The following is a 25,604-nucleotide window of genomic DNA, read 5'->3' as shown; positions in this document are numbered from 1 at the left end:
ACACAGCACAAGGCTCATGGAAACAAGAGAAAAAAAAAGGTAGTAAGATTGATGGAAAGAGAATAAAATAGTTCAAAAATAGGAACTGAGGAACTGAGAAGCTGGAGTTACAGAGTGAGAAGGTGCAGGGAGCACCCCAGATGAAGCAGCAGATCTGCAGAAGCTCCAACATCCTCAGAACGGGGGACACGGCAACAAATTTGCCATTGCTGTCCCAAAAACCAGATCTGAAGTTTGGCAGGCAAAGGAGTGCCCGAGCATTTCAAAATGAACCAGGCTTGCAGAGGCTGCGGGTGACAGACTGCGCCGGGCCCCGGGCAGCAGCTGGCGCGGGGGACAAAACCCGTAACACGGCAGCTGCGGTTCACGAGAAACGTTGCTGAACCAGCAAAACAGGGAGCCTGCAGAACTCAACACCATCAAACCTGTGTAACGGAAACAACCACTGCATCGAACGGTGCGATTTGCAGATACTCACATCTCAGTTTGTCCAGTATCTTCCCACCGCACATCGTCGCTAACATGGCTTTCACGGAAAACACCGTCAGCTTCCCATGGCCCTCGCTGCGGAAAACAACATGTCAGGAATTAATACGAGGAACGAGAAGGAACAACACCACGCGCGGCCTAGGAGGGAGACGCACAAATGCACTCCATTAACTCCTAAGATCTGCCAAACCCATTCAGTACAACATTCAAACAGTGATAACACCAGCATTTTTCATATCTTGGAAGAGTTAACATGTGTCTGATCACAAATCAAATTTTCTTGCAGAATTACAAAACCCACACAGATAAAGAGACTCCCATTTGTCTTGTTCATCCCATAACTGCCCTATAAAAAAGTAACTGGTTAATTTAGTTTTTTTTACATTAAAATACATTTGTTCACTGTAAAAATCTCATTTTTTTCCTCTGCTCCCCTTTGTTAGTTGCTTTAAAGTTTGACTCCTTGATTTAAATTCTGATGTTCAAATACACATTTCATTCTAAAAACAGTAAAGTGATTGACAGCTAACGGACAAGTTGTATGAAATCCTGAATATACCACACAGAGCAGGAATAACACGAACAATGCTTTATTCTCATTTAAGTTCATAAAACTGCTGTGCTATTGGAACAGGTGGCACATTTGGGGAATAATTTTCTAGGATCAGCAAGAGAAAATGACTTTGTCTCTATGGAAAGTACAAAAAAGCCCATTCAGCTTATATATAGAAATTGCGTTATTATTGTAGAAATATGTATTATTCCTGCTACTGGGAAGACAGAAAAGGATGAAATTGAGAGGGAACTAAGTCAGCAGAAGCACAAAGGCGGCTCGCTGGGTTAAACAAGTCAGGAACCTCCAGTACGGGATGTTAGAACAGCCACAGTGTGACGATCTCACTGTAAATCCACTGTTGCCATGAAGCTGGTTGCACGTTGGTTCAGTGACGCGTAGGGCAAAAGAAACACGTGTGAAGCTGGGGGAAACTTGTTGGAATTCTGAGCAACTTATTGCCAAACAGGAATGTAGCAAGTCATTATCCTGACTGCAAACAGCCAGTGGTACAGGCTGATAAACCACCAAGTTCAAGTCACATAGGAAAGGAAAAAAAGGATTAAAATAAGTTCAAGTAACTGTAACTAAATGTATTGGACAGATAATTCGTACTGTCATGGAAAATACGGTGATGGGGAAAATCCATGCTGAGTGTTGGGAAAGGTCTAGAAAACCTCTCAAGATGGACATTTACTGTTTGTGCTGGGACAGCTGGCGTTGGGGAGTGTCAAGAGCAGAGTTACTCCCAGTAAATGTTGGCTCATGGTACTGGAGCACTGACAAGGTCCACCATCAGTGACAGACGAACAACCAGATGGAGGCATCAGGAAGTCACCAAATCACCTTCTTTCCCCTTTCACACTCGGAGTTAATATGAAATATTATCTTCTGGTATCATTTCATGCTCCACGGTGAGGCGAATGCTCTCAGCCTTTCTCAGGCTGAAAAGGACCCGAAATGTAATTTGCTGTTTCTCTAATCCAGGCTCAGAGACCTTTCGGAGGTCCCCTGCAGCAGAGGCTGTGGGAGCAGGGCACTGAGAGGAGGGCGATGCAAAGGCTGTGGGTACCCAGCTACCTGCCTGAGAAACCAGACTAAGGGAGAGAACTAAACACGTCGCATAGTTATTTCAAGCTATATAAAGGTAAAGATCTCAGCTATCCTATTTTGTTTCTTTTCTCTTAAACGGTTTTCTCAAAGGAATAAGTTGAGACTCCTTCCATGTGTTAAAGACTTGACTACATCTGGAATCGGCTGTGAAAGGTTCATCCTCCTCAAGCCTTGCCCTCCACTTTCATCTGAGCAAATCTCACCAGCTAAATCAAACCTCCTTAAGTCACAGTCTCCACCCATATCCCCCTTTTCTTTTTAATAAACATTCCTTTTCTCTCAAAAGAGTTCAGCTTTGAATTGATTTCCAGAACACATGACTGAAGCCATCCATACCTCCTCACAGGACACAAACTCATCCTTGCAAAGGTATCCTATGGTCCCTTCAGACACCAGGTCTGCTTCTGCTGACATTCTGCTCATCGATCAAGGGGAAAAAAGCAAACCTCCTCCCCCTGCAAGCTGGTGGAGGTGCACTTATTAAGCAACTTGCCCAAATTGATTTTTGTACCCATGCTATTCAATCTGAATGCTAGTCAATCTGCTGAATTCCCTATCGAAAGGAAAAGGGGCAAAACTGGAAATAGAATCACAGAATCATTTTGGTTGGAAAAGCCCCTCAAGATCATTGAGTCCAACCATAACCTCACACTGGCACTGCCCCATGTCCCGAGAACCTCCTCTCCAGCTGTCCAACCCCTCCAGGGATGGTGACTCCAGCACTGCCCTGGGCAGCCTGTTCCAATGCCCCACAGCCCTGTGGGGAAGAAATTGTTCCCCAGATCCAACCTCGACCTCCCCTGGCACAAGGCAATTCCAGGGCAGACCAGAGCTCTGCGCACCCCACGTCAGGGGCAGCTTCCCCCACCTGTCCCTCCTGTTGTGGAACCAGCCCCAGTTCCTCCCATTGCTCCCCGTGCCCGCACACCAGTGCCCACCACTGCAGAGGCTCCCGGTCCTGCTGGGTCCCCAGAAAAGGTGTGAGCGCTTTCTGCATTTCCCTACGTGCGTGTGTGCCTGAAGCGAGTCCCCCAGCGCTCTGACAGCGGGGTTCCTCCTCATCACATCACCCACACTTCGCTCACCAACTCGCTTCCTCACGTGTTTGTTGTCATCCCCCCCTTACCGCACGCTGCTTTGTTAGCAGCACGGTGTGGTTTGATACCTACAATTTAAAAAGAAAAAAGAAGTTGAAGCCACTAAACCCACTCTCAAATTAATTGTGATTTCTAGAAACAATTAAATAAAAAGTAACTCCAACTGCTCTGAAACAGGCTGAGGGAAGGAGCCGTGACTCTGGGTCAGGGATTTGGGAAAGCCCTGAGATGTTCTTGGGCAAACCGGAGCAGGAATAAAGCGCCAAAGGCCCACGCAGAGCTCTGCGGAGGGAGCGACACCGCGTCCCACGTCCGCTGCCGTGAGGTCCGAGCCGGCAGGGCTGGGCCGCGGGTCACTGACAAAGCTCTAACCCCAGCATTTCCACCGGGAAGCCAAGACCTTGGTTCCTGTACCTGTGTGGTGGAATTGGTGGGTTACCACCAGCAGCGCCCTGGAAGAAGCTACTGAACGACATGGATTAAAGCAGCCACACAGCTACCAGTGATGCAATCCCAGCCCAGATGGATCTTTATTTCTAAAGAAATGTGTGCCATGTCGCTGAGCTCCTGGAGAGGGAGCCTGAGCCCTGCCTGTCCTCTCACTCTGGGTTCTCTCTCCCACTGCACAGCTCCCACCGCACAGCTCCTCTCCATCCCTTCTCTCACCACACAGCTCCCACCGCAGCTCCTCTCCGTCCCCTCTCCCACCGCACAGCTCCTCTCCGTCCCCTCTCCCACCGCACAGCTCCTCTCCGTCCCCTCTCCCACCGCACAGCTCCTCTCCGTCCCCTCTCCCACCGCACAGCTCCTCTCCGTCCCCTCTCCCACCGCGCAGCTCCCGTCGCAGCTCCTGTCCATCCCTGTGCCAGCAGCAGACGCCATGAGAAGCTGCTGTACCGTGCTGGGGTCACACACGCTGCTTGGGTTCCAGAACAGGCAGAACATGCAAGCTTGGGGGAGAAAGCCATCTCTCTAAAGCCTCAGTCTTTAGAGTCAGCCCCCCAAACATGACCATTTCTATGTTTAAATTCTGTATTTTTCTAGTATGATCGGTCTCAGAATAGCTAAACCCATCAGTTCACCCTCACAACCCAATCTCACAATGCACATCAAACCAGAACTAAACACAAAAATACATGTTTGATTCTGTTGTCCTCCTGCTCCAAGCTTTGTGGTGTTTTATCTGTCCTTAGTGAGATGGATTGTTCTGAGGTCTTGGACTTTTTTAGGGAAAACCAGCTTCTGTTTGGCAACAGGAAGAAGTCACATTAGGAAAGGATCAAAGTCTGGGCATTACAAACAGAACAACTATTTGGCATATTCAGCGCTGCAGATTGTCTTGGGTAAAACACGCAGCTCTCGACTGCTCGGAGAGGGGGCAAAGCAGGAGAAAGGTGAGACCAAAACAATAGCGCACTGGGAAAAAGAGACCACAAAAGGTAAGAAGTGCTAAAGAGCCGTGAAAGACCTGCAGGTGCCACAGAACCCGCACAGACAGCTACTCCAGAACATTCACAGACCAAACCCTGGAGAAAGAGGCTGCGAAAGGAACTCGTACAACTGGACACAAGGAAACACCTTGACAGTGCCCTGACCATGAAATGAAGCTTTTCCAGCCACAAAATGAGAATTTGCCTTTCTGGGGTCACAGCATGTTAGAACAGGACCCAAGCTGACTGTCAAAACGAGGCAGTGTTAGAAAATGGTTTTGCTGATGAAGATTCAGTAACACACTTTCAGTTTTTCAAAGAGCGCTATACCAGCACGAGGTTAACATGACATTCTGTCCGTGCCCGCGGAGCTTGGCTCAGCTCCCCTCGGCCAGCCCCCCGCCCGCAGCAGTCTGCAAGGCCAAAACAACAACCCATCTTTGTCAAGAGAGCGATCTGTCAGACACCGCCTTGGTGCTGTGCAAGTGACATCTCTGCAGGTGCTACTGCGACAGTAAATATACACATGTGTGTGAGCAACACACGATTCCATGAATTCGAGAACCAGCATGCGGACAGTTTGCCAGAGGCTCGTGCAGTTGTTGGCTGCGTTCATCTGACTAAAAGAGAAAATTAGTTGAAGAATACAAGCAGGAGTTACTAGCCTGTCGTATGCTGCTATCATGAAGTTGAGGAGGAGGCTGATGGATTGCTCTACACTGATTTGGTGAGTAGAAGGAAGGCGTTTGTTTAGCTGGTAGTAGATGGATGAAATGATTGTTTCTAGTCGAGACACGTTGATCTCTGTGTTATGATCCAAAGTGTTAAGGCCATTATCTCGGAAGGCTTCAATCATATTCCAGATATCAACAAGATGAACTAAAAATAAAGGAAAAAAAATTAACTTCTATTCTGTAATGCATGCAAGTTTACTTTTATGGTACAGTTTCTGAATAGTATGTTAGCTTTCATAGTGGAACAGTTACTTATTTGTATTCAAAGTGAGAGACAGACTCTTGCTGTTGATGCTCAGAGCCCATGTCAGCCGGTGACAGTCACAGAGCAGAGCGCAGACACCTCGTGTGCCCGCCGGTAAATTCCACCCCTCAGCACCTGGGTGCTCCCACAGGAAAACCGACACAGAGGAGAACAGTGACCTCCTGTCATCCTGCAGCACATTGCAGCAGAGTTCGGTATTTTCATCTGAGAAAGACATTGGCCGTAGTCTAAATCCACTCCAAACCGGTGACAGAAATTTTGAACATCCTCACACTGACCAGTAGCTCAGCACTGAGGGAGGAACTTGATGTTCCAGTTCAACTGTGACTGCTTCCAGTTGATCCAGTTGCCAAGTCCAGAGCATAATACTTTGTAAACACGGGTTTAGCACTGCAAAGCAAATTACCCTGCCATATCTTAGCACATATCTAAGAAGTGCTAATGATGTAGAAAAAAAAAGATTTCCAAAACCATGCCAAGTGATCCGTAGAGCCACATTAAACACTATTTTAAAGCGTTCCAAAGTTGAAAGGTGTGTGTGATAGTGGGAGATGGCATCTAAGGATCAGCCCAAACCCACAGCCCACGCTGAACATGATCTCACAGGTACCCAGGCCAGGCTTATTTGCTAACTCCGCAACCTTGTTATCTTCCTTAACGTACATAGAATGGTCTCAAGTAAGAGTGTCACCTTTAACATTTCTTACATAAAACTAATCTTTCTATTTCTCACGCAAAAGCCAGACAATAATAAATGCCAAGCCGAGCACGTGCACCTGGACCACGGTGTCCAGACGAGGCTCCCAAACGCGCAGCCTCACCTCGACATCCGTGTACGCCGTGGGTTACTCAAGGCAGGTGCATCAGCCATTTGGGCCCAGAGCATGCAATGGACTACAATTAGCATTTTTTAATACCTCTCTACTCCTTAAGAGAGATTTTTTAATTCAGAAGCACGACCGACAGACGAGAGTTAACCCTTTCGCACAGGAATGAAGCAGCTCCAGGCCATCCCCGGCAGCGCTGCGGGACACGCGGCCCGGGCCCGGCTGTGCCACGGGGACAGGACTCGCAGGGGCAGCTCCACGTGTCCTGCGCGGACCCCCCGCTCTGCTCTGCCCTTCCACAGCACACACACGGATCCTGCCCCACTGCCTGTTTCTGTGCTCACCTGCTCCGCATTCAGCTTTGTGTGGTTCAGCCCCGGCAGCAGAGTGCGGAGGGTGTCACCTCCTGCGCCCCGGGCTCAGCTTTGCTCTGCTGCACCAGCCAAGCTCAACAGACCATGGAAGAGAACGAGAAAACTTACACTGACTAGTGTGGCATGGAATCACAGAATCTGTTGGGTTGGAAGACACCCTTAAGATCGAGTCCAACTGTTCCCCACCCCTGGCACTGCCCCATGTCCTGAGAACCTCCTCTCCGTCTGTCCAACCCCTCCAGGGATGGTGACTCCAGCACTGCCCTGGGCAGCCTGTTCCAATGCCCCACAGCCCTTTGGGGAAGAAATTGTTCCCCACATCCAACCTCAACCTCCCCTGGCGCAACTTGAGGCCGTTTCCTCTGCTCCTGGCGCTTGTTCCTGGGGAGCAGAGCCCGACCCCCCCTGGCTCCAAGCTCCTTTCAGGCAGGTCAGAGATCAGAAGGTCTCCCCTCAGCTCCTGTTCTCCAGCTGAACCCCCAGCTCCCTCAGCCGCTCCCATCACCCTTGTGCTCCAGCCCCTTCCCCAGCTCCGTTCCCTTCTCTCAACTCGCTCCAGCACCTCAAGGCCTTTCTTGGCGTGAGGGGCCCAGAACTGCCCCCAGGATTGGAGGTTTGGCCTCCCCATTCCCAGCACAGGACAGTCACTGCCCTGGGCCTGCTGGCCACACCGGTGCTGGTCCCAGCCGGGATGCCGGGGCCTCTTGGCCCCTGGGCACAGGCTGGCTCATGTTCAGCTGGCTCACAGCCCACATGCACTTCCAGAATTCCTTCTGGTTGCCACGTTACACATACACCACCACGAGCAGACCCAGACACTGAGCACGTCGTGGTCCCCAAAGCCGGGCTGTGCCGAGCTGCCGGGTGCTCTGTGCCGCACACAGCGACCGGCGGCTCCGACAGCTCCACGCTGCACCCAGGGAAACTGAGATGTGTCAGGCTGGCCCACATATTGAACACTTTAGAAGCATTAAATAATAAACTGGAAGATACTATAGAGTATTGAACAAAGATCATTACTTCTTTTTAATTAGATATTTAATCTCTATTTAAGTAACAACTACCACTATCTGATAAAATATTTGTTTTTGTTGCTGTACTTAAAATTCACACAGGTAAAGTACTTGAAACAATCATGCGTGAGAAATTTTTGAACATAAAGTGTAATTATAACTTACGATTACATCTTTTTTGTACAAACCGCAGTTTACAGGCTGTTCGATACGTTGAAAGTCTGATGACATCAAAGTTCTGTGCTCCTATGAATAAAAAAAAAGGTTGTGTTTTTCTTTACTCTGTAACATTCGGCTTATCTGACAGAATTATTTCAAAACTGGCATGAGCGTTTCCTCACATACACCATCTTCGTCATATGAGCATGACAAAGATTTTCATTAGATACCTCATGGTAAAGTGATTTCCACCAATGTGCTATAAAGTGACCTAAGTTTGAGACTGATACAAGTACCTTAAAAGGAAGCGAGAATTAAGCGCTGGGTGGGAAGGCAGAGGATTGCGCTGACGCTGGGACACACACGGAAGAGACGAGACACGGAAAGGGGGTTGGAGCTCCTGGCAGCCCTGCACCACAGCCCCAGAGATCTCCAAACAGATCCCAGGCAGGCCAGAGGCAGGAGAAAAAGCAGAGAAGCAGAAGAAGGAGAAAAATCTTCACCAACACCCTCCCACCTCAAGCTGTGTTATGTACCTTCAAACACCACCACAAAAGAGCCGAATGCTGCTGTCACCAGTGCGCACCACACCTCCCACTGCCAGCAACGACTCCGACCATCACAAACTGGAGCCGTTGCAGAGAGCTGTGTGAACCCGCTGCCAAACGGGCCTGGGTGCCTCCTACACGGACTGAACAAACAGAACCACACAATCCCAGCGTGGCTGGGCGTCAGGAGCTCTGCAGATCCCCAGCCCAGCGCTGCTCACGCAGGGTCACCAGAGCAGATCACACAGGTCGGTCCAGGGGGTTTGAATGTCTCAGAGCAGGAGACTCCACAGCCGCTCTGGGCAGCCTGGGCCAGGCTCTGGCACCTCCCAGCAAAGAAGTTTCTCCTCGTGTTCACATGGACCCTCCTGTGTCTCAGTCTGTGCCCGCTGCCCCTCACCCTGGCGTTGGGCACCACTGAACAGAGTCTGCTCCATCCTCTGACACCCACCCTGAGATATTGAGCCCATTGATCAGATCCCTCTGAGCTTCTCTTCTCCAGCTCAGCAGCCCCAGCTCTCTCAGTGTCTCCTCGTCACAAAGATGCTCCAGACCCCTCAGCATCTTTGTGTCCCTCCCTGGACTCTCTCCAGTGATTCCTGGTCCTTCCTGAACTGGGGAGCCCAGCACTGGCCCCAGTAACTCCAGACGGGGCCTCCCCCGGGCAGAGCAGAGGGGGAGGATTCACCTCCCTGCCCTACTGCCCACACTCTTCCTCACACAGCCCCGGCACCGGTGGCCTCTTGGCCACAGGCACCTTGTTGGCTCATGGCCACCCTGTTGTCCCCAGAACTCCCGGGTCCCTCTCTGCAGAGCTGCTTTCAGCAGGTCCCCCCAACCTGTGCTGGTGCCGGGGGTTGTTCCTGCCCAGGGGCAGGACCCCACACTTGCCCTGGTTGAACTTGATGGGGTTCTGCCCTGCCCAGCCGGCCTGGCCAGGGCTCTGACGGCAGCGCAGCTTCTGATGATACAATGATAAATGATGTGGGAATGATAAATGATACTGTTTTAAAGTTCAGCACCGACCATTTCTAATTTGGAAGCAGCCAACAAGTCTCGAAAAACCCATTAATCATAAACCAAAATGCCTTTTAAGCAGTGGACATTTCAGCAGCGTTAGCAGCTACGTCCTATCCAGGCGCAGCCAGGAACAATCCCGTGGCGGGGGCACTGGCGTGGACACACGTGGCTCCCCTCGTGTTCTCTCAGGAGGGCAGAGAGCAGGGTCTGCCGCAGCCCGTCACGCCTCTCTCAAAAGCCAGAGCCTGGATGAGCAGAGAACTGAGAAACGGGGATAACCGGGACTAACAGAATCCAGATCTCTAACAGATACTTAAAAACAAACCCTCATAGCCACATCCTCCTGAAGCAGGCATCTGATTATATCTGCAGCTCTCGCTCAAAGGTGAGAAGTTACTTCCTCCTACATTCTGAATTCAGAGCTTGCAGACACCTCATTTGAATTACCTTTGTGTGTGCACCCACTGACTCACAGCTGCAAACTGAAGAAAGATTCTTGTCATTTTGATATTCCACAACCATTTCACAAACGCAATGCCAAAGCACCTGCACACACGCCAAAGCACCTGCTTGTTCTTAGAGACATGTGCACTGTCTTGAAAACCATGTCTGAGGATCATTTCTCCCGGTCGCTGAGGCAGCACACGAGGTGCAAAGCCCCTCTAAGCTCAGCGAGGGGCGGATGGATTTGCTAAGCCAGGGCTGCCCAGGCCAGCTCAGCCAGGGGTACCAGGCCCACCAGGGCCCAAGCAGAGTTCTGCTGGATGCTGCGGTGCCACAAACCCAAGGGATTATTTCACAGGCTCAGCTTCAGAAAAAAAACCAGTCTTTGGTACATTACAGGGAAGTACTTGGCCAGGTGATATAAACTGGAGTATTCAGATCCAAGACTCCAATAAAACAGCTCATTTTGTATTTTCTATGCACTCAGAGTTTTGAAAGAATATTGCATACTTCTGTCTTTCAAACCACAGAACGCACTCCCGTAGACCAGGAGTCATCACAAAATGCTTTGTCTATATAAAATACACATAAATAAATGCATATAAAATACGTGTGTGCGTATACATAGACACACATCCACATAAAAGGTTATTTAACAGCTAGAGGCAAAACCAAAAAGTCATCCATTTTCTGTTCTTGTCTTCCTGTGTCACGTTACCACAAAAGCTTCAGCGGGTCATTTCTCTCAGCCCTCTGTAGCCCCCGGGGATGTGTTTCCACAGAATCCCAGGATGTCAGGGGTTGGAAGGGACCTCGAAAGCTCATCCAGCCCAACCCCCCGCCGGAGCAGGAACACCCAGCTGAGGTTACACAGAAGGTGTCCAGGCGGGTTGGAATGTCTGCAGAGAAGGAGACTCCACAGCCTCCCTGGGCAGCCTGGGCCAGGCTCTGGCCCCTCACTGGGAAGGAGTTTCTTCTCATATTTAAGTGGAACCTGCTGTGTTTTCTGCAGCTCAGGCTGACTGAAGGCAGCCCGGCCCCACAGGGCAGCGATATCTGTGAGGATGGACACTCCACGGCTCCACTCAGCAGCCTCTGCCAGGGCCCAGCCACCGCACAGCAGGGTTTTGCTGACACTCCGGCAGAACTGGCTGTTTCAGGCGGTGCCCGTTGCCCTGTCCCCGGGCTGAGAACAGACTGGCCTCTTCTCCTTTACACCAGTCCATGAGATAACTCCCTATGTATCCTGCAGCGCAGAGAACCACAACAGCTTGCACAGAACTCCTGCCTGCCAGACAAGACCAACAAACCTACCGCAAAGCCAGCAAACGCATCCTGGGCAGCATGTCCTGTGGCGGTGAATGCCAAGGCCTACGCTTGTCTCACAGGAGCAATTATCCAAATACATTGGCAAATTTGTATGTTGAACAGCAACAAGTGGTCACTGAAAGCATCAGTTTTCCACCCACGCACCTATTCTGTGCATGAAGCTCACCTAGAAAGGCAAACACTCATGTGTGCAGCTTAGAGTGAAATATTCCAGCACCGGGCAGGTGAAGCCTGAAGCCCTCGGATTTCTCACACTGCTGTGCCAAAGAGCCTCCCAGAGAAACGCAGTTTGGAATTCTGAGCACCAGCACTTCCACTGGTAATGAACAGCAAGAACCACAGCTGCAAAGAGACACCTTGTACAATCAGAAGAATTAGTATTTTTAACAACTTAGCCAAAGCTAACAACTAGCAGGCTCGTTTCTGTACTAAAGGATCACAAAGCCAAAGTGTTTCTAGAGAAGTGCTGCGGGCATTGGAGGTTCTAATGAGATTTCATCCAGGATATGCCACACAATTCCATCACCTTCGCTCAGCAAACCTGAGCAGAGGAGCGCAGGAGCCGGGGCCGCAGGAAGCAGCCAAAGAGGGACAGGACTGGCGACTCCAGCGCCAGCTGAGGAGGTGGGAAGCGGGGCAGCAATGCTGTTCCAGAGCGGGAAAAAGATGTCAATTAGCCAGGAACTACACTGTCCCTGACACTATCAGGTGCTTATAACCACGGCAAGAATGTTACTCCGGAATTCCTTCAGTAAAATAGCAGGAATATACTATTGGCCTAAGATAGACCTTCAGCTGTAATTGGAATTATAGGACATACTTGCCTACGGTCTTGTGTTCCCAGAGGAAAGTAAAATCACATGATGCCATGCAAACATACAATAACTGCACGTAACTTTTTTGAAGGCTGTTATGTCTCTTTCCCTTAAATTATGTTCTCTCTGGACAGGCATTTGACTTCTAATAACAATTACAGCTTCTCTTTCAGACAATGGGCCTGTACAAAAAACCACCCCCCAAACGGTTTCTCTCCTGAGTCACACTCGTATTGTCGTGCCTTTTTTTTTTTTTTTTTTTTAAGGTAAAAGGTGATCTGTTTGCTGTCATTATTTAATAGCTGGGCACTCACTTTAGCTATTGCCATATATGAGGAATGTGGATGCTCCTTCGCAATGCGGAAATGACTGACTTTGGGGCAGCTGAGCCCCCACCCAGCAGCACCCAGGACGCTGTCACTACACGAGGGAACAGGCTTGTGGAAACGAGATCTGAATGATCCTGCAGAACCATCAAAGCAAAGCTCTCAGTAAAGAATACACGACATTATGTCTTCAAATTTCTTACTTACTCATTTCCATGAACAGCTGTCTCTTCTCTGCCATTGTCCTCCTCCTCTTCCCACTCTCCTCAATCATTCTGAAGACAAAAACGGCAAACACTGTTTGTGCTGGAATTTCTGTTACACGAGCAACTTACTGTGAACAACATTGTTTTACCCCTCAACTGAAACAGGTTGATTTGAGTTGGTAAATGAGAAGACCAGCAGACAGACAGACAACTCTTGATAACGATCGTATTCCGTAACAGAGATACACCTCACATTTGTTCAATGCCTTTTAAAGCGGTGCGCGGTACAGGAAACATTCGCTCTAAACATTTTTGCTGCTAATCTTAAGTTTGCAAAGCTCAGAGATGCCTACATATATCTAGGGATATCATGTAAAGAATTCCGTTCTGTTCAAAGAGATTGTGTTTGCAAACAGAAAGCAAGAGCCCTCCGTGGGCAGCCAAGCCGAGGCAGCCAGGGCCCTACAGGCGTGCACGTTGGAGGCTTTGCGGTTAAAACGGGGAAAATACGTAGAATAACAGCCCTTTCCGTGGTGCCAGAGGTTCCAGCGCCGCTCTGCCTGCCTGGGGCTGAGGCTTTGGGGTCCTGTCATCTTTGAACAAAACGTGTAAGAATTCACTTAACTTTGAAACCTGATGCCTGAGCTCAAATCATCTTTGTCAGGGAAGTAAGGATCTCAAATACAATTAAGGTGGGGGGAAAAAAAAAAGTATAGTTTGGTCACTCAGCCCTTTCTCAGGAAAACAGATTAAAGAAGTGGCAGCAACACAGCGGAACTTACACCCCAAGGCAAGGAGGCGTAGGGACAGTTTAGCAGCTCTTACACTTACTGCACTATGGAGTCCTAAAAGACAGACACTAAATTTCAGCCAATGTCAAAGAAAAATAAAAAAGGCAAAAATTCAGAATCAGTGTAAAATTTCACTTGAAATTATGACGTTATTTTTTTGTTACCAGATTCACCAACTCATTAAATACAGTTTTTAAATGCCTAAAAAGAGAAAAAAAAAAGGGGGGGGGGCGGGGAGGGCAAAAGTCCCCAACAATGATCCTGCAATGGCAGCAGGCTCTAAGGAGCCCCTGGTCCCGCAGCTCCCCAGGCTGGCAGGACGGATCTCACGGGGCTGAAACGCCACCCGAGGAAGAGCGAGCCGAGCCCTGGCACCGAACAGACCGCGATCCCAGTTCCACAGCAGTTGGCAACGCCTGCTGGTAACTCGCTGCTGAACAGTGCACAAGACGTATTCAGCTTGAAAGTACCAGAACCTTTTGTCTTAGCTGTTCATAGGAGGAAAATAAGTGCATGGTGGTATATAGCAGTTTGCAAATATACTTTATTTCCTTATTTTTTCCTACTTTAGGGAATCTTAGACTCAAGAAGCAATGTGCTCCTGGGTTGTGGTGTTTTGTTTTGAAGGAAGAACCTCAAGGGCATTTTTTGAGATATGCAAAAGTTACCTTTTTTTCAATTTCCTAAAATAAATCCATGTTATTAAGTTAACGTACATATGCAAAAGGAGTGTCTTATCCACTCAGCCAAGGATCTGGAGGATGCGGTAGCTCGAGCTGTGCTTCCCTGCAGACCAGAGCAGCTGTGCAAAGATCGGGCACTGGGAATCTCTGCCCGTGCAATTCACCTTGCTCACCCCCAGCCAGTTATCCTCACACTGCCTCAGGCTTGGAGGCTTCTGGAACTAACTCTTTATTTCCACAAGAAACGTGCATGTCAGCTCGACGAATGCCAATTACTGTTCCAGTAATTAGCTTTATTTGCAGTGCTAGTCCCTCTCTAAATTCCACAACAGATGGACTCCAAGGGGTAGATAGAATCACAGAATCGTTTTGGTTGGAAAAGACCTTTAAGATCATCGAGTCCAACCATAACCCACCCCATGTCCTGAGAACCTCATCTCCGTCTGTCCAACCCCTCCAGGGATGGTGACTCCAGCACTGCCCTGGGCAGCCTGTTCCAATGCCCCACAGCCCTTTGGGGAAGAAATTGTTCCCCACATCCAACCTCAACCTCCCCTGGCGCAACTTGAGGCCGTTTCCTCTGCTCCTGGCGCTTGTTCCTGGGGAGCAGAGCCCAACCCCCCCTCACTACAGTTATTTGATCTTTTAAATTGCTTTTAGTAGAGACTATTTTGTCAAGACATATGGGACAACACCACTTGAATCTTCTGCAACACCAAAAAAACCCAGTCCTAGTACTACTAGATCTCCTAGTCCTCAGGCTCCAGGTGCACATGTCCTTCACTCCACCCTCCCAAGCCCCACTTCTAAGACAACCCCATTTTTTCCAGCTCTAGAACCACCTGCATATTAAGGGCTGCAATTCATTTTGCTGCTGCCTGGTAAGGTGCACATTTAAAGTCCCGATATTACCAGGACATCAATCCCTTTCCCTACAGGCACTAGTGCCCTTGTGGTGTCAGGGCCGGAGGTTTTTCAGAGGTCACAGCCCACGCCATAGAACAGTACTGTACACAGCTCACAGCTGACGGTGACGCTGACCTCCACACACGGCTCTCAAGTGGTAAAGGAGCAGCACTGCCCTTCACGCTCGCTGAAAGGCAATGAGGGAGTTATCTGCTCAGCAACGTCCTTGAAATGAGATCGGAATAAGTAAACTGCTCTCTCCGTGGTGTGAAGAGCTGCAGGGACACACCAGCCAAGGCTGAGGAACCTGCAGCTCAGGAATCCCCTTGTACAGATTCTTCAGGTATGGTCACAGGAAAATCCTGTCCTAAGGGATGTTCTCTTAGGTCCTCCGCCAAGCGTCTTGTCTTGAAGGAAGCAAAAGATTTTAAATTTTCATTAGATGAACAGCTCAGCAATCCTGTACCTGGTCACCAAAAAAAAAAAAAATTTCAATGTTCCTGTTGAGATGCTCTCCTTGCTGACTCTCCTGCTATTATCTGTGAGGTGGCAAACACCCAGGAAATTATCTTCCTGGGCCAGAGTTACACATTGGAAAGACAAAGAGAGCAGACAGAGAAGAGACAAACTGGCAGATATGTGGAACAGCGGTGGAAATGACATTAGTCACATGAGGTCTATTAGAATAATTGACACCCCCATTTTTAAAGCCTGACCAATGCGATGCAGAAGGATCCCTTCCGGATGGAGCTGGGAAGAAGATGCAGAGCCTCCTCGCCCTCCCCTTCCCAAGCTCCCTCCCGCACCCACGCATCGCACCCGCACAGCTGGCTGGATAAACCCAGGGAGACACAGAAACACACCACCTAACGCCTGCTTGCCCCGAGCTGCCGGGCCGGGCTCAGCCCGAGCGCCCCAGCCCCACATCTGCGGTTCTCCAGCCGCTCCCAGGCCAATACTACAGGACCCGTCTTAAAAGGTTTCGCTCTTCTTGGAGCTCATCAGCTGTAGGTAACGGCCTAAAGCAGCAGCTTTTCCTCCGCAGCCGGGATTTGGGACACAGAGCATCATTAACTCGGCTGCAACAGCTGCCTCCCTGCGCCTGGACTGACGCGAGCCGCCCTCCCAAGCCCCACTGCTGTCCCCACCTGCCGCTATGGTGACTTCCCACTATAGAGGCTGGAAACTTTACATTTTGTCATGCAGGTTCCATATCTGCAATTTCAGGTGCTTCCTTGTTGCTTTTTAAAATTAATTTAGTCACTAAATCAGTTAATTAGCCAGAAAGTTTTTTCCTTTAAATGGCCAATGTTGTTTTCTTTCGTGTTTCCATAGGAAATCCTGATCTTTATGATTCGAGAACCATGGTGTACATTGAAACGCAGCCTCATCCGCCAAGCAGAAGAACACAGAAATGCAAGTTAATTTCTGAATTCTTCAGCTGGAGCTTGTTCAGATTCTTGATGTCACATTTTATCAGCAAAAATAATACTTGATATCACCAATGAGATGACTGCAGTTGCTGTGTGAGCGTAAAATTGTGTTTATACCTATTTATGTTCACAAATCACTTGTAATGAAAAAAAATTCAGAAGACCATCTTGGGGCACATGTTGATCTTCCACATACTCGATCCACAGTGGAGGAAGCTCAGTAACTTTCTGCCAGTTCTCTAATTAGAAGGAAAGCGTCTTCGTGGGTGGTTTAAAGAAAAGCTTTCATCCCTTGTCAGTTCATTCACTTTTAAAAATTTGAATGAACCCGTCATTGAGATTAAGATATTGAACAAAAATTCAGGGCATATCTGTACTTGCAGAAAAAGTTTTGGTGGAGCGTCTGGTTTAGCACTTCAAGCGTTTGGTTTGGATTTCTGCATGGCTTCAACTATCGTTGGACTGAAACAGCTTTAAATAATTTCCGAATCATCATAAATGCTTTGTTAATTTTAAAGTATATAAATTTATTCATGCTATAAAGGTGCTTACATTTATTCATCTTAGATTTCAGTAAAAAGATGCTGAAGTATTTTTACTTTTTCTTTACTAAGAATTAGAACAAAAAATTCCTCAAGATTGATTTCCTTCCCCCATCTCCCTCTCAGTCAAACATTATTCTATGTAATGGATTAAAAGTATTCCTGCTCATTCCCCTCTGCCTCTCCCTAGGGAAAAGAAAGAGACCTACAAGTTATTTCAGGGGGACACATCTAATGCACTCAGACCAAAACCCAGGAAGATAAAAGAAAAGCCTTTGACACTTAAGCAAGTAGACTGGCCGCATCCTCTTTTAAAAGTCTATTTTAATGATTTCTGATAATTCTCCTAGTTTAACTTAAAATTTCACACTCTGTTCCCATCACTGTATGGGAAAAGTAATTGAAGCGTAAGTGATTGTGCAAAAAAGTATTAAAAACACGTTAAATATTACTTCTGTATCTACAGCAACAAGAATAACAGAGCATCTTTGAGAAATAATGTGCACCTTCTAGTAGCATAGCTTCCTAGAAACTCCACTGTCGGGATCTCACAGATTTGTAGGATCAAGCTTTCTTGCAGGTCTGGCACTCACAGACTCTTTTCGAGTCAGAACTACCTTGAGTCTAGAATAAGGGCACAAGTGAAAAAAACCACTAGACTAAGACCAAGAGAATGGATCATAACTTTGCAGTGAAATTCTATACAAGTCAACGGTTCCTTTTTTTTTTTTAGCAAATACATTGGATCAAAACCTACTCTTAAAGAAGATTTTGCAAAAACATGCAGATATTGTCCAGTAAACTTTCTCGAAAATGAGTGGGCAATCAAGCAGATTAGGAAAAAGAAATAGTACTAAGAACAAAAGCTTTCCCTGCTCCTTGCCCTGCCACTTCTGTTTAAACCGTGAGCTGTTTTGAAGCCTCCAATGCCACCCGTGGTGTCTGCACAGGCCATGGGTGCAGCAGCACAGCCGCAGCCAGCCCCAGCGCTTTGATTCACTGTCGTGGAAAACGAGCGCTGGTCGAGCCCCGGCGCGAGCCGGCGCCTGCTCTGCCCGCCTACACCACACTGCTCAGATTGTACTAGGTACAAGCCAAACAAAGATGGAACAAGTAACACTACTTAATCACACGTTTCTTTCAAAACCTTCCAAAGCTTTTAACGCTAATTTTAAGAAGCAGCTCCAGATTACCTCAAGGCAAAATAGAAAAAAATCCAGCTGCAGGTAGAGTTCCAAAGCAGCCGAGTGACTGTGACACAACAAGCTTTCAGTTCATGTAGGAACTATCTGTTCAATGCCCATAACATAAAGAAATCCCTGCCCTGAAGAATTTCCAGGCAGAGCTGGAGCCGGGTTGATGAGGCTGACCACGGGGACCCTGCGTTTGGAGCCTACTGCTTGGGAAATTCAAGTCACAAAACCAAAGAAAGCTTTAAAAGAATACTACAAGGCATTATTTTAGGTACATAGAAACCTATATTCATTTATAGTAAGAAGGAATTGTCAATCATGGGGAACAGGAAAACTACTAAGGACAGCACAGGGTATTTAAACACATATTGCACAGTCAGACCTGGTTTCCAGCAAACTAAGAAGTCAGGACACACAGTGCCTGGGGTACAAAAATGCTTTTCTTCAATAACTGGAGAGTCACCACAAACTCTTCCATTTCTTTATTGCCCAAAGGCCTGAGGAACAGCAATGGGGTTTTACAGCCTGCCCTGTTGATTTGGATGCTGGAGTTAAAAGTAACATCTATACATAAGATTTAGCACGAGCCTGCAAATATGGCAGTTTAAATTGTTTCCTTAAAATAAAGCAGCGTTAATGTTAGATAAATGAAATATTACACCATGATTTTCAAACAATAAGAAGTTGGAAGCATCCTAACTAACAGCTTTCCTCTCCTCATCTCTAACGCTGGAGGGTATTTCCGTGCAGTCCACGCTGCCCGGCTTTCACGAGAGCCTCACAAACCCTCCTGCTCAGTCCAGTCCGCAGCGTCCCACAGCTGCTTACTAGAGCCAACAGACAACTCTACCACTGCCTCTTCACCAAAAGGAAACATTGATTAGGAAATGCTTTGCGTTCCATTTTTTGCCCTCTTCTCTGTTAACCTGGACGAGCAGATGGAGCAGGAACAGAGCCAAGAATGCAGCACCACAGGGTAACATCCATCCATGGGCAGACACGACGACACCCTCGGCTGGGGCTGGCAGGTGATGGTCTAGAGCATCAGCACTTCTCTGCTCCCCGTCCGGCCACAGCAGCAGAACATCAAACCACTTCCAGCACACGTCACCAGCTCCATATCTCCATCACCTGCCACCATCTTCACCAGTCAAGCCATCCCTGCCACACCTGCCCTTCCCACCTCATGCAGCTGTCACCACCATACATTGTCAGCCCAGCAGAAGTAGCAGCGTGTAAGAGTACAGAATAAGGAATTTACATTAATCTAAACTTTAAGAGTGTATCTGCCATTTGCACAGCCAATGGGAAGTGAACGTATCTATAGTCGCAGGTACGAGAAGCCAGAACCAGCCCATACCTCCCTCATCCTCAACACCAGCAGTGCCTCCCTGCTGCCTCGGGACTTCCTTTGATATGATCATTCTATTCAAACAGAAATAAGTAAAAGACTAACACACAATAATTAAAAAGATAAGACTCCATAAGCACTGAAAAACAAAAAAAAAGAAAAAAGAATGTACAGAAAGCGGCTCCCAGCCTAGTGCTGCGCTTCCCCTCCACCCAGCCGTGACGCGCACACAGCCCCAGCTCTGTGCTTTGCTCATCTTGTGCCATATGAACAACCCCAAACCATATTTTGGTTGCATCCACTAGGCAGCCAGGGCAAGAAGCATTTTAATGTGCGTATTTCACAGCACACCTCCAAATAATTTGCTCTCTGCTGTGCTCTATCTGTACGTACATCTGCAGACCACAAGCACAGAGTACGTTAACCGATACTGCTACCCAGGCGAGTTTCCTTACTGTTTGCCGCTGCCATAAGTCTCTTCTCACGATCTATTCGGCTGTTACAAGAACCTGCCCCACCAGTATTAACACAGAATAATCAGAGGACAGCAGGACGTTTCATCCCTACCCTGCCTCCCATCTAGCTGCTCTTTGCAGACTATGTTCAAAAACTCCCTTCAGGATATTGAGCCCGCAGCACTCAGCTCCACGTGCTCTGTCCCGCTGCTCCCACCTAACACAGCCAGAACTGTCACCTTGTCAAACCATCCACCGTTCCACAACATGCCAAACATCTGACCAACTGTGGACAACAACGAAGATTTTTCTCTCTTTAAGGAAAGAAAAACAAAAGCCAATTGTAAAACTGTACTTTAATTGCTCATGCTTGCCACCAGCTTCTGTAAAACTAAGAGCTTTTATCCTTTAGCTTTATCACTGCCTGTTTTTACAGAAATTTAAATGAGGGACTTGGCTCCTCACTGTTTGCTTTATGGCAAAACACTCTCCTTGTTCTCCCACCTCTGAAATGAAGTAAAAAGCTGCACTTGAAAGCAGCAGGACTGACAAAGACTACACAATACCTCACACTTGCAGGCAGTTAACTACTTACAGCACAGTTATTAGCATTTTAAGTGTTTTGTAACTACAGTACTCACTTTCTACATCCCATCTTTTTAAAATTTAGGTATGAACTGGGACCCGCTGTCATAATTCCATTCATTTGCAAAGAGATAAAACCGGCCAAATCAAATTCCACAACAGATATCACATTATGAAGATCTCCTGCCATTTCTTCCAGATTTAGGTTGCCTGAAAATCTTCATTGGTGTAAGTATTTTTATAAATCTGTATCACTTAAGCATAGGTGATGTTTCCAGGAACTACAGCGGTAGTGTCAATGCTACAGACTGAGAGAATTACTTAACTTTCCTCTTAAAAGAAGTTCTAGGAAGTACCTCGTTTGAACGCATCATTTGGGTTCTACAACAGCCTGTAAGGGAGCAGCACCTGGACCCGACTCCAGAACGTGCAGACAACGCGCTGTGCGCTCTGGGTAATGCGCCAACTAATCCCCAAGGCGTTGCTTTCAACTGCAAGACTTGATTTTCTCCCTCTTCAGAAACTGTCAGCTTGCACAACACACCACAGATAAGACACAACTACGGCTACAAGAATCCTATGTTGTCCCTCTTAATGGCACCCTGTGGTACTGAGTGTGTAAGGTAATGAAAGTGACAGGAAAATTCTGGCTTTAGGATACTGCAAAAGCCCCTGTTCTTCCACTACAGCTTCTTCCTGAGTTTGGTATACCATCCATCACTTAACTTCTTAAAATTTATAAGGAATTCACAATTCTAAATAACTTACAGCCTAAGAGCAGTAGGGACAATACTGACTTGGCTTCAGTATTCATCACAGCCAAATCTTCCCGACCCACTAGGGGTGTGACAAGGTGGTGACACGGAGGTGCCCTGGACGTGCCCTGTGAACTGTGAGATCGTGTCACAAGTAGGCAACGAACCCTGGCACCCCAACACCAGAGCAGGACTGCCCGCTGGGCACTGAGCAGGACCTCAGCAGCACATTACAGATAAAACACCAAACAGCTACCAAATGAAGCCAAGAATCCTACGTATGGTAACAATAAGAAGCAGAAACCCAACAGGATTGAAATAGGGTGAAGGTGATGAGCTAAGCCAGCTGCCTCTGGAGCAGCGGCCTGGGCAGATGTAAGCACAGCAAGAACAGAAAGGTCCAGGGAACGATGGTGCTGGTAACACATGAACTGACTGATCTGGAAAAGAATGTCAGAAAACACTGCAGCACAGGCCAGGGCCGACCTTCAAAAACGGACGTGCTCTGGGGAGAGAAATCACGATGCACCCTGCCCCACACAGTGATTAATTCTCTTCTTTCCAGCTTCCCTAAAAAGAAGTCTTCAGGTCAACAGCACGTTTGCCCTTTTATCTAAATTCCCCATTAATTCAAAATATCCTTTGGAGAAAAAGAAACACAAAAAGCAACAGTCTTAACCCAATGCTTTTGGGGTCCCTCCTCTCCTTCAGGTGTACTTTACGATATCATGTAGCAGCACAGGATCATATACACCTGCCAGGGGAAAAAAAAGATGCGGGGGAGAGGAGAGAAAGGAAAAAAACCCACCAAAACACCACAATTCTTTGGTCCAGCATTTCCCAACTTTTAAACCTGGAACTGATACTTCTGACTTTTTAAACCACTGGTTCTGGCACATGGAATATTTTGTCACTGGGCAGCCGCACCAGACGGAGCATCAGACTTTATAGTCAGGTTTAGGAATCAGAGCAAGAAAAGAAAATTGAAAGTACAAAGCATTTTTAGAGGGCAGTCACGCACAACTATTGACCAAATTTTAACTTTAACAAATCAGATTCTATTAGACATGGAATTTCAAGCAGCACAGAAACAATTTTCAAAGTATCTTTGTGCTGTCCAGCCCATTCTCAAGGGATCAACAACCCCCTCTGAAAGGAGAAATTCCAACACTGGTGCCCTGCGGACCAGTGAAGGTCTCTGTGAGAATATCCATCGGTATCACTTTCCCCAGCTCAGGGATCTGTTGCACAAGAACGTAACCATGTGGGGTTTTTTTAAAATACAGGACTGCATCTCACATAGGAATATTTTACATGTCCAATACCTAACATAAAATGCAGAATTCACTGCCTCATACTGGAAGCTTGTCATAAATGAAAAATTTTGATCTCAGTTATGTGAGTGGGACACACGGGTGACTGAAATCAGTTACATGATACAACTTTTTAAGTTCAATAGTCACAACAGACCACATTACCTGAATTACACTGAGAGGTCTCTCAGGGCAACTTCCACTTTCCTGGGCTCAGTTCCTTCTTCAAACATTTAAAGACAATCTAAAAAGATGGAGGGAAGAAAAATAAAAATTAAAAAAAAAAACCACCACCAACTTTTTTTTTCCAAGACAGACATGGTTTTCCACAGGAAAATAACAACTCCCTCCATTTTGCAGTTACAACTATGGTGATGCTACTTTTGCCCAGATTGCGGCTCCCGTTAGTCCCGCACAATCACAGCCGCAGACGCCGCGTCCCTGCGAGCACCTCTCGGCTGCCGGAGGAAACACCGAGGCACCGCAGAGCCTCCGGGGCCGCTCCAGCCGAGCGGCTCCACAGAGCAGGAGGGGCCGGGACCCCCGCCAGGCTCTCCCCAGGGCACCCGGGGCCCGCTCGGAGCACCGGCCGCTCCCCCCGCGCCAGGCCCGGCGCCCGGTGAACCCGCCAAACCCGCCACCGCGCCGGGCTGACGCGAGGGGCTCCGGCTGGCGCTGCCGCCAACACCCCGCGGGCGGGAGGGGCGGAACGCGGGCCTGCCGGTCCCCGCGCCCGGCCCGGGCGCCCTCCCACCCGCGGGCGGTAGCGGTGCCCGCAGCGGGCCCGCCTCAGCCCCGCCGGCGCCTGCCCGCGTCCCGCCGAGCACGCACCTCTCCCGCGGGCGGCGGTCAGGGAGCCCCGGGCCGCCCGGCACGGAACGCGGGGTCCGGGCGGGCTCCGGCCGCCGCTCCCGCCGGCCCCACGGGCACGGGCGGCCAAGCGCCTCAGCCGCCCCGCTCCAACGGTCCCGGCCGCCTCGCGGCGCCCAGCCAATCCCAGCACGCCTCCGCAGGCGCGCGCGCACTCTCGCCAATCTGAGCCCGCGCCCGCCCCACCTCCTCCGCCGCCGCCAGCCAATGGGCAGCCGAAACCGTTAACCCCGCCCCTCCCGCCCCGTGCGGCACCTCCTGGCCGCCAATCACGAGGCGGGCCCTCCTCCGGCGGCGGACGTGCGTGAGCTCACCTCGCGCGCTCCCTCCTCCCCTCAAGCCAATCGGCGGCCGAGGCCAGCGGGCCCTCGGCGCGCTCGCGCTCTCCAGCCAATCGGCGGCCGCCGCCCCGCCGCCTCGCGCGCTCCCGCCGCTGCCCCAGCGCGCGCCGCCGGCGGCTCGCAGCGCCCCCGCGCGGGGCGGAGGGGCGGAGGGGCGGCCCTGCCGGGAGCGCCGTCACTGCGGCCCCGGGGAGGCGGCGGCGGGAGCCCGGGAAGCGTCTGCGGGTAACGGAGGAGACCCGGAGGGAGGCCTGGCCGGCGGCCGGGGGAGGCTCGGCTCGGGTAGAGCGCTCCGCGGTGCTGCTGCAGCGCCTCGGGCCTGTTAGCGGCGCTGTGGGAGTGGAGCATCTCCCGTGTGAGGAAAGGCTGAGGAGCTGGGGCTCTGAGCTGGAGAAGAGGAGACTGAGGGGTGACCTCATTCATGGGGATCAATATGGAAAGGGGGAGTGTCAGGAGGATGGAGCCAGGCTCTTCTGGGTGACAACCAGTGATGGGACAAGGGGCAGTGGGTGCAAACTGGAACACAGGAGGTTCCACTTAAATATGAGAAGAAACTTCTTCCCAGTGAGGGTGCCAGAGCCTGGCCCAGGCTGCCCAGGGAGGTTGTGGAGTCTCCTTCTCTGCAGACATTCCAACCCGCCTGGACACCTTCTGTGTAACCTCATCTGGGTGTTCCTGCTCCGGCGGGGGATTGGGCTGGATGAGCTTTCGAGGTCCTTCCAACCCTTGACACTCCGTGACTCTGCGGTTGTACCTCCAGCAGCCTGCGCAGGCTGGGAGGGCAGCTTGGGCTTCTGAGGAAACGTGCACTTGAAGGATGTGTCACTTGTTCCCCAGGAGCCTTCTGAGAGCACCCGCTGCATCCCACAGCCGCCCCAGCACAGGAACAGCAGTTCCCAAGTGACAGTCTCCCCTACTCCGTTCTTTTGCCATCGGTGCCTGGCTGGATAATGCTATTGCATAGTGATCGGCTGTCGTAGAGATTCACAGAATCATTTCAGTTGGAAGAAACCCTCAGGATCATCAAGTCCAACCATACCCAACCAACTCTAGCACTACCCCCGTCCCTGAGAACCTCTGGTCTGTCCAACCCCTCCAGGGATGGTGACTCCAGCACTGCCCTGGGCAGCCTGTTCCAATGCCCCACAGCCCTTTGGGGAAGAAATTGTTCCCCAGATCCAACCTCAACCTCCCCTGGGGCAACTTGAGGCCATTTCAGCTTGTCCTATCACTTGCTACTTGGGAGAAGAGACCAACAGCCTGGCTTGCTGGCCAGGGCATTTTACAAGCAGTGACAGCGATGACGAGTCCGTGAGTGTTTGTAGGCAGACTGGCCAGGCCGCGCGTGCTGCTCCCTCTGCTCAGCCTCCCTGGGTGGAAATGCTGTGGCTGCTGCAGCAAAATGTTTTCTGTGCCCCTGGGGAAGGAACAAGATTCTTACATCACACGTGGAGAGGAGGTGTGTGTGGGAGGGAGATACTTTGCCATGAGGGGAGAGGGAAATGAGAGAAAAAAGTGCTGCTTAGACATTCTAGCTTGTGCTGCGTTAATGTTTATTCTGAGCTATATATAAGTGATAGTACGTGTTTTTTTCCCCTGAATCCTGGAGTCAGGCCCACGAGCAGCAGCAGAACCAGCCCAGGC

The 25,604-nt window shown here is 49.4% G+C and overlaps 1 protein-coding gene across 13 annotated transcripts in view; it reads right to left on the bottom strand.

The window, feature by feature from the left end:
- Positions 1 to 23,776, bottom strand: part of DTNB (dystrobrevin beta) — a 181,716-nt gene extending 157,940 nt beyond the window's left edge. For 5 of the 13 annotated variants that reach the window (XM_065632399.1, XM_065632400.1, XM_065632401.1 and 2 more), the window contains exons 1-6: positions 23,581 to 23,776; positions 22,915 to 22,993; positions 12,744 to 12,811; positions 8,061 to 8,141; positions 5,348 to 5,561; positions 479 to 564 (exon numbers count right to left, since the gene is read on the bottom strand). In XM_065632399.1, coding sequence (XP_065488471.1) covers positions 479 to 564; positions 5,348 to 5,561; positions 8,061 to 8,141; positions 12,744 to 12,810 — 448 coding nt within the window. In that variant the 5' untranslated portion in view covers position 12,811; positions 22,915 to 22,993; positions 23,581 to 23,776. Of the gene's footprint in view, positions 1 to 478; positions 565 to 5,347; positions 5,562 to 6,852; positions 6,956 to 8,060; positions 8,142 to 11,561; positions 11,636 to 12,743; positions 12,812 to 22,914; positions 22,994 to 23,580 lie in introns of those variants that run through there. The other 8 variants (XM_065632409.1, XM_065632412.1, XM_065632405.1 and 5 more) reach the window with 7 other exon arrangements.
- Positions 23,777 to 25,604: the final 1,828 nt, after the last annotated feature.

The sequence above is a fragment of the Caloenas nicobarica genome, chromosome 3 (genome assembly GCF_036013445.1).
Source record: "Caloenas nicobarica isolate bCalNic1 chromosome 3, bCalNic1.hap1, whole genome shotgun sequence".
In the NCBI taxonomy this organism is placed as follows: domain Eukaryota; kingdom Metazoa; phylum Chordata; class Aves; order Columbiformes; family Columbidae; genus Caloenas; species Caloenas nicobarica.
The sequence above is the reverse complement of the archived record's forward strand: the minus strand, read 5'-3'. Positions and strand labels throughout refer to the sequence as shown.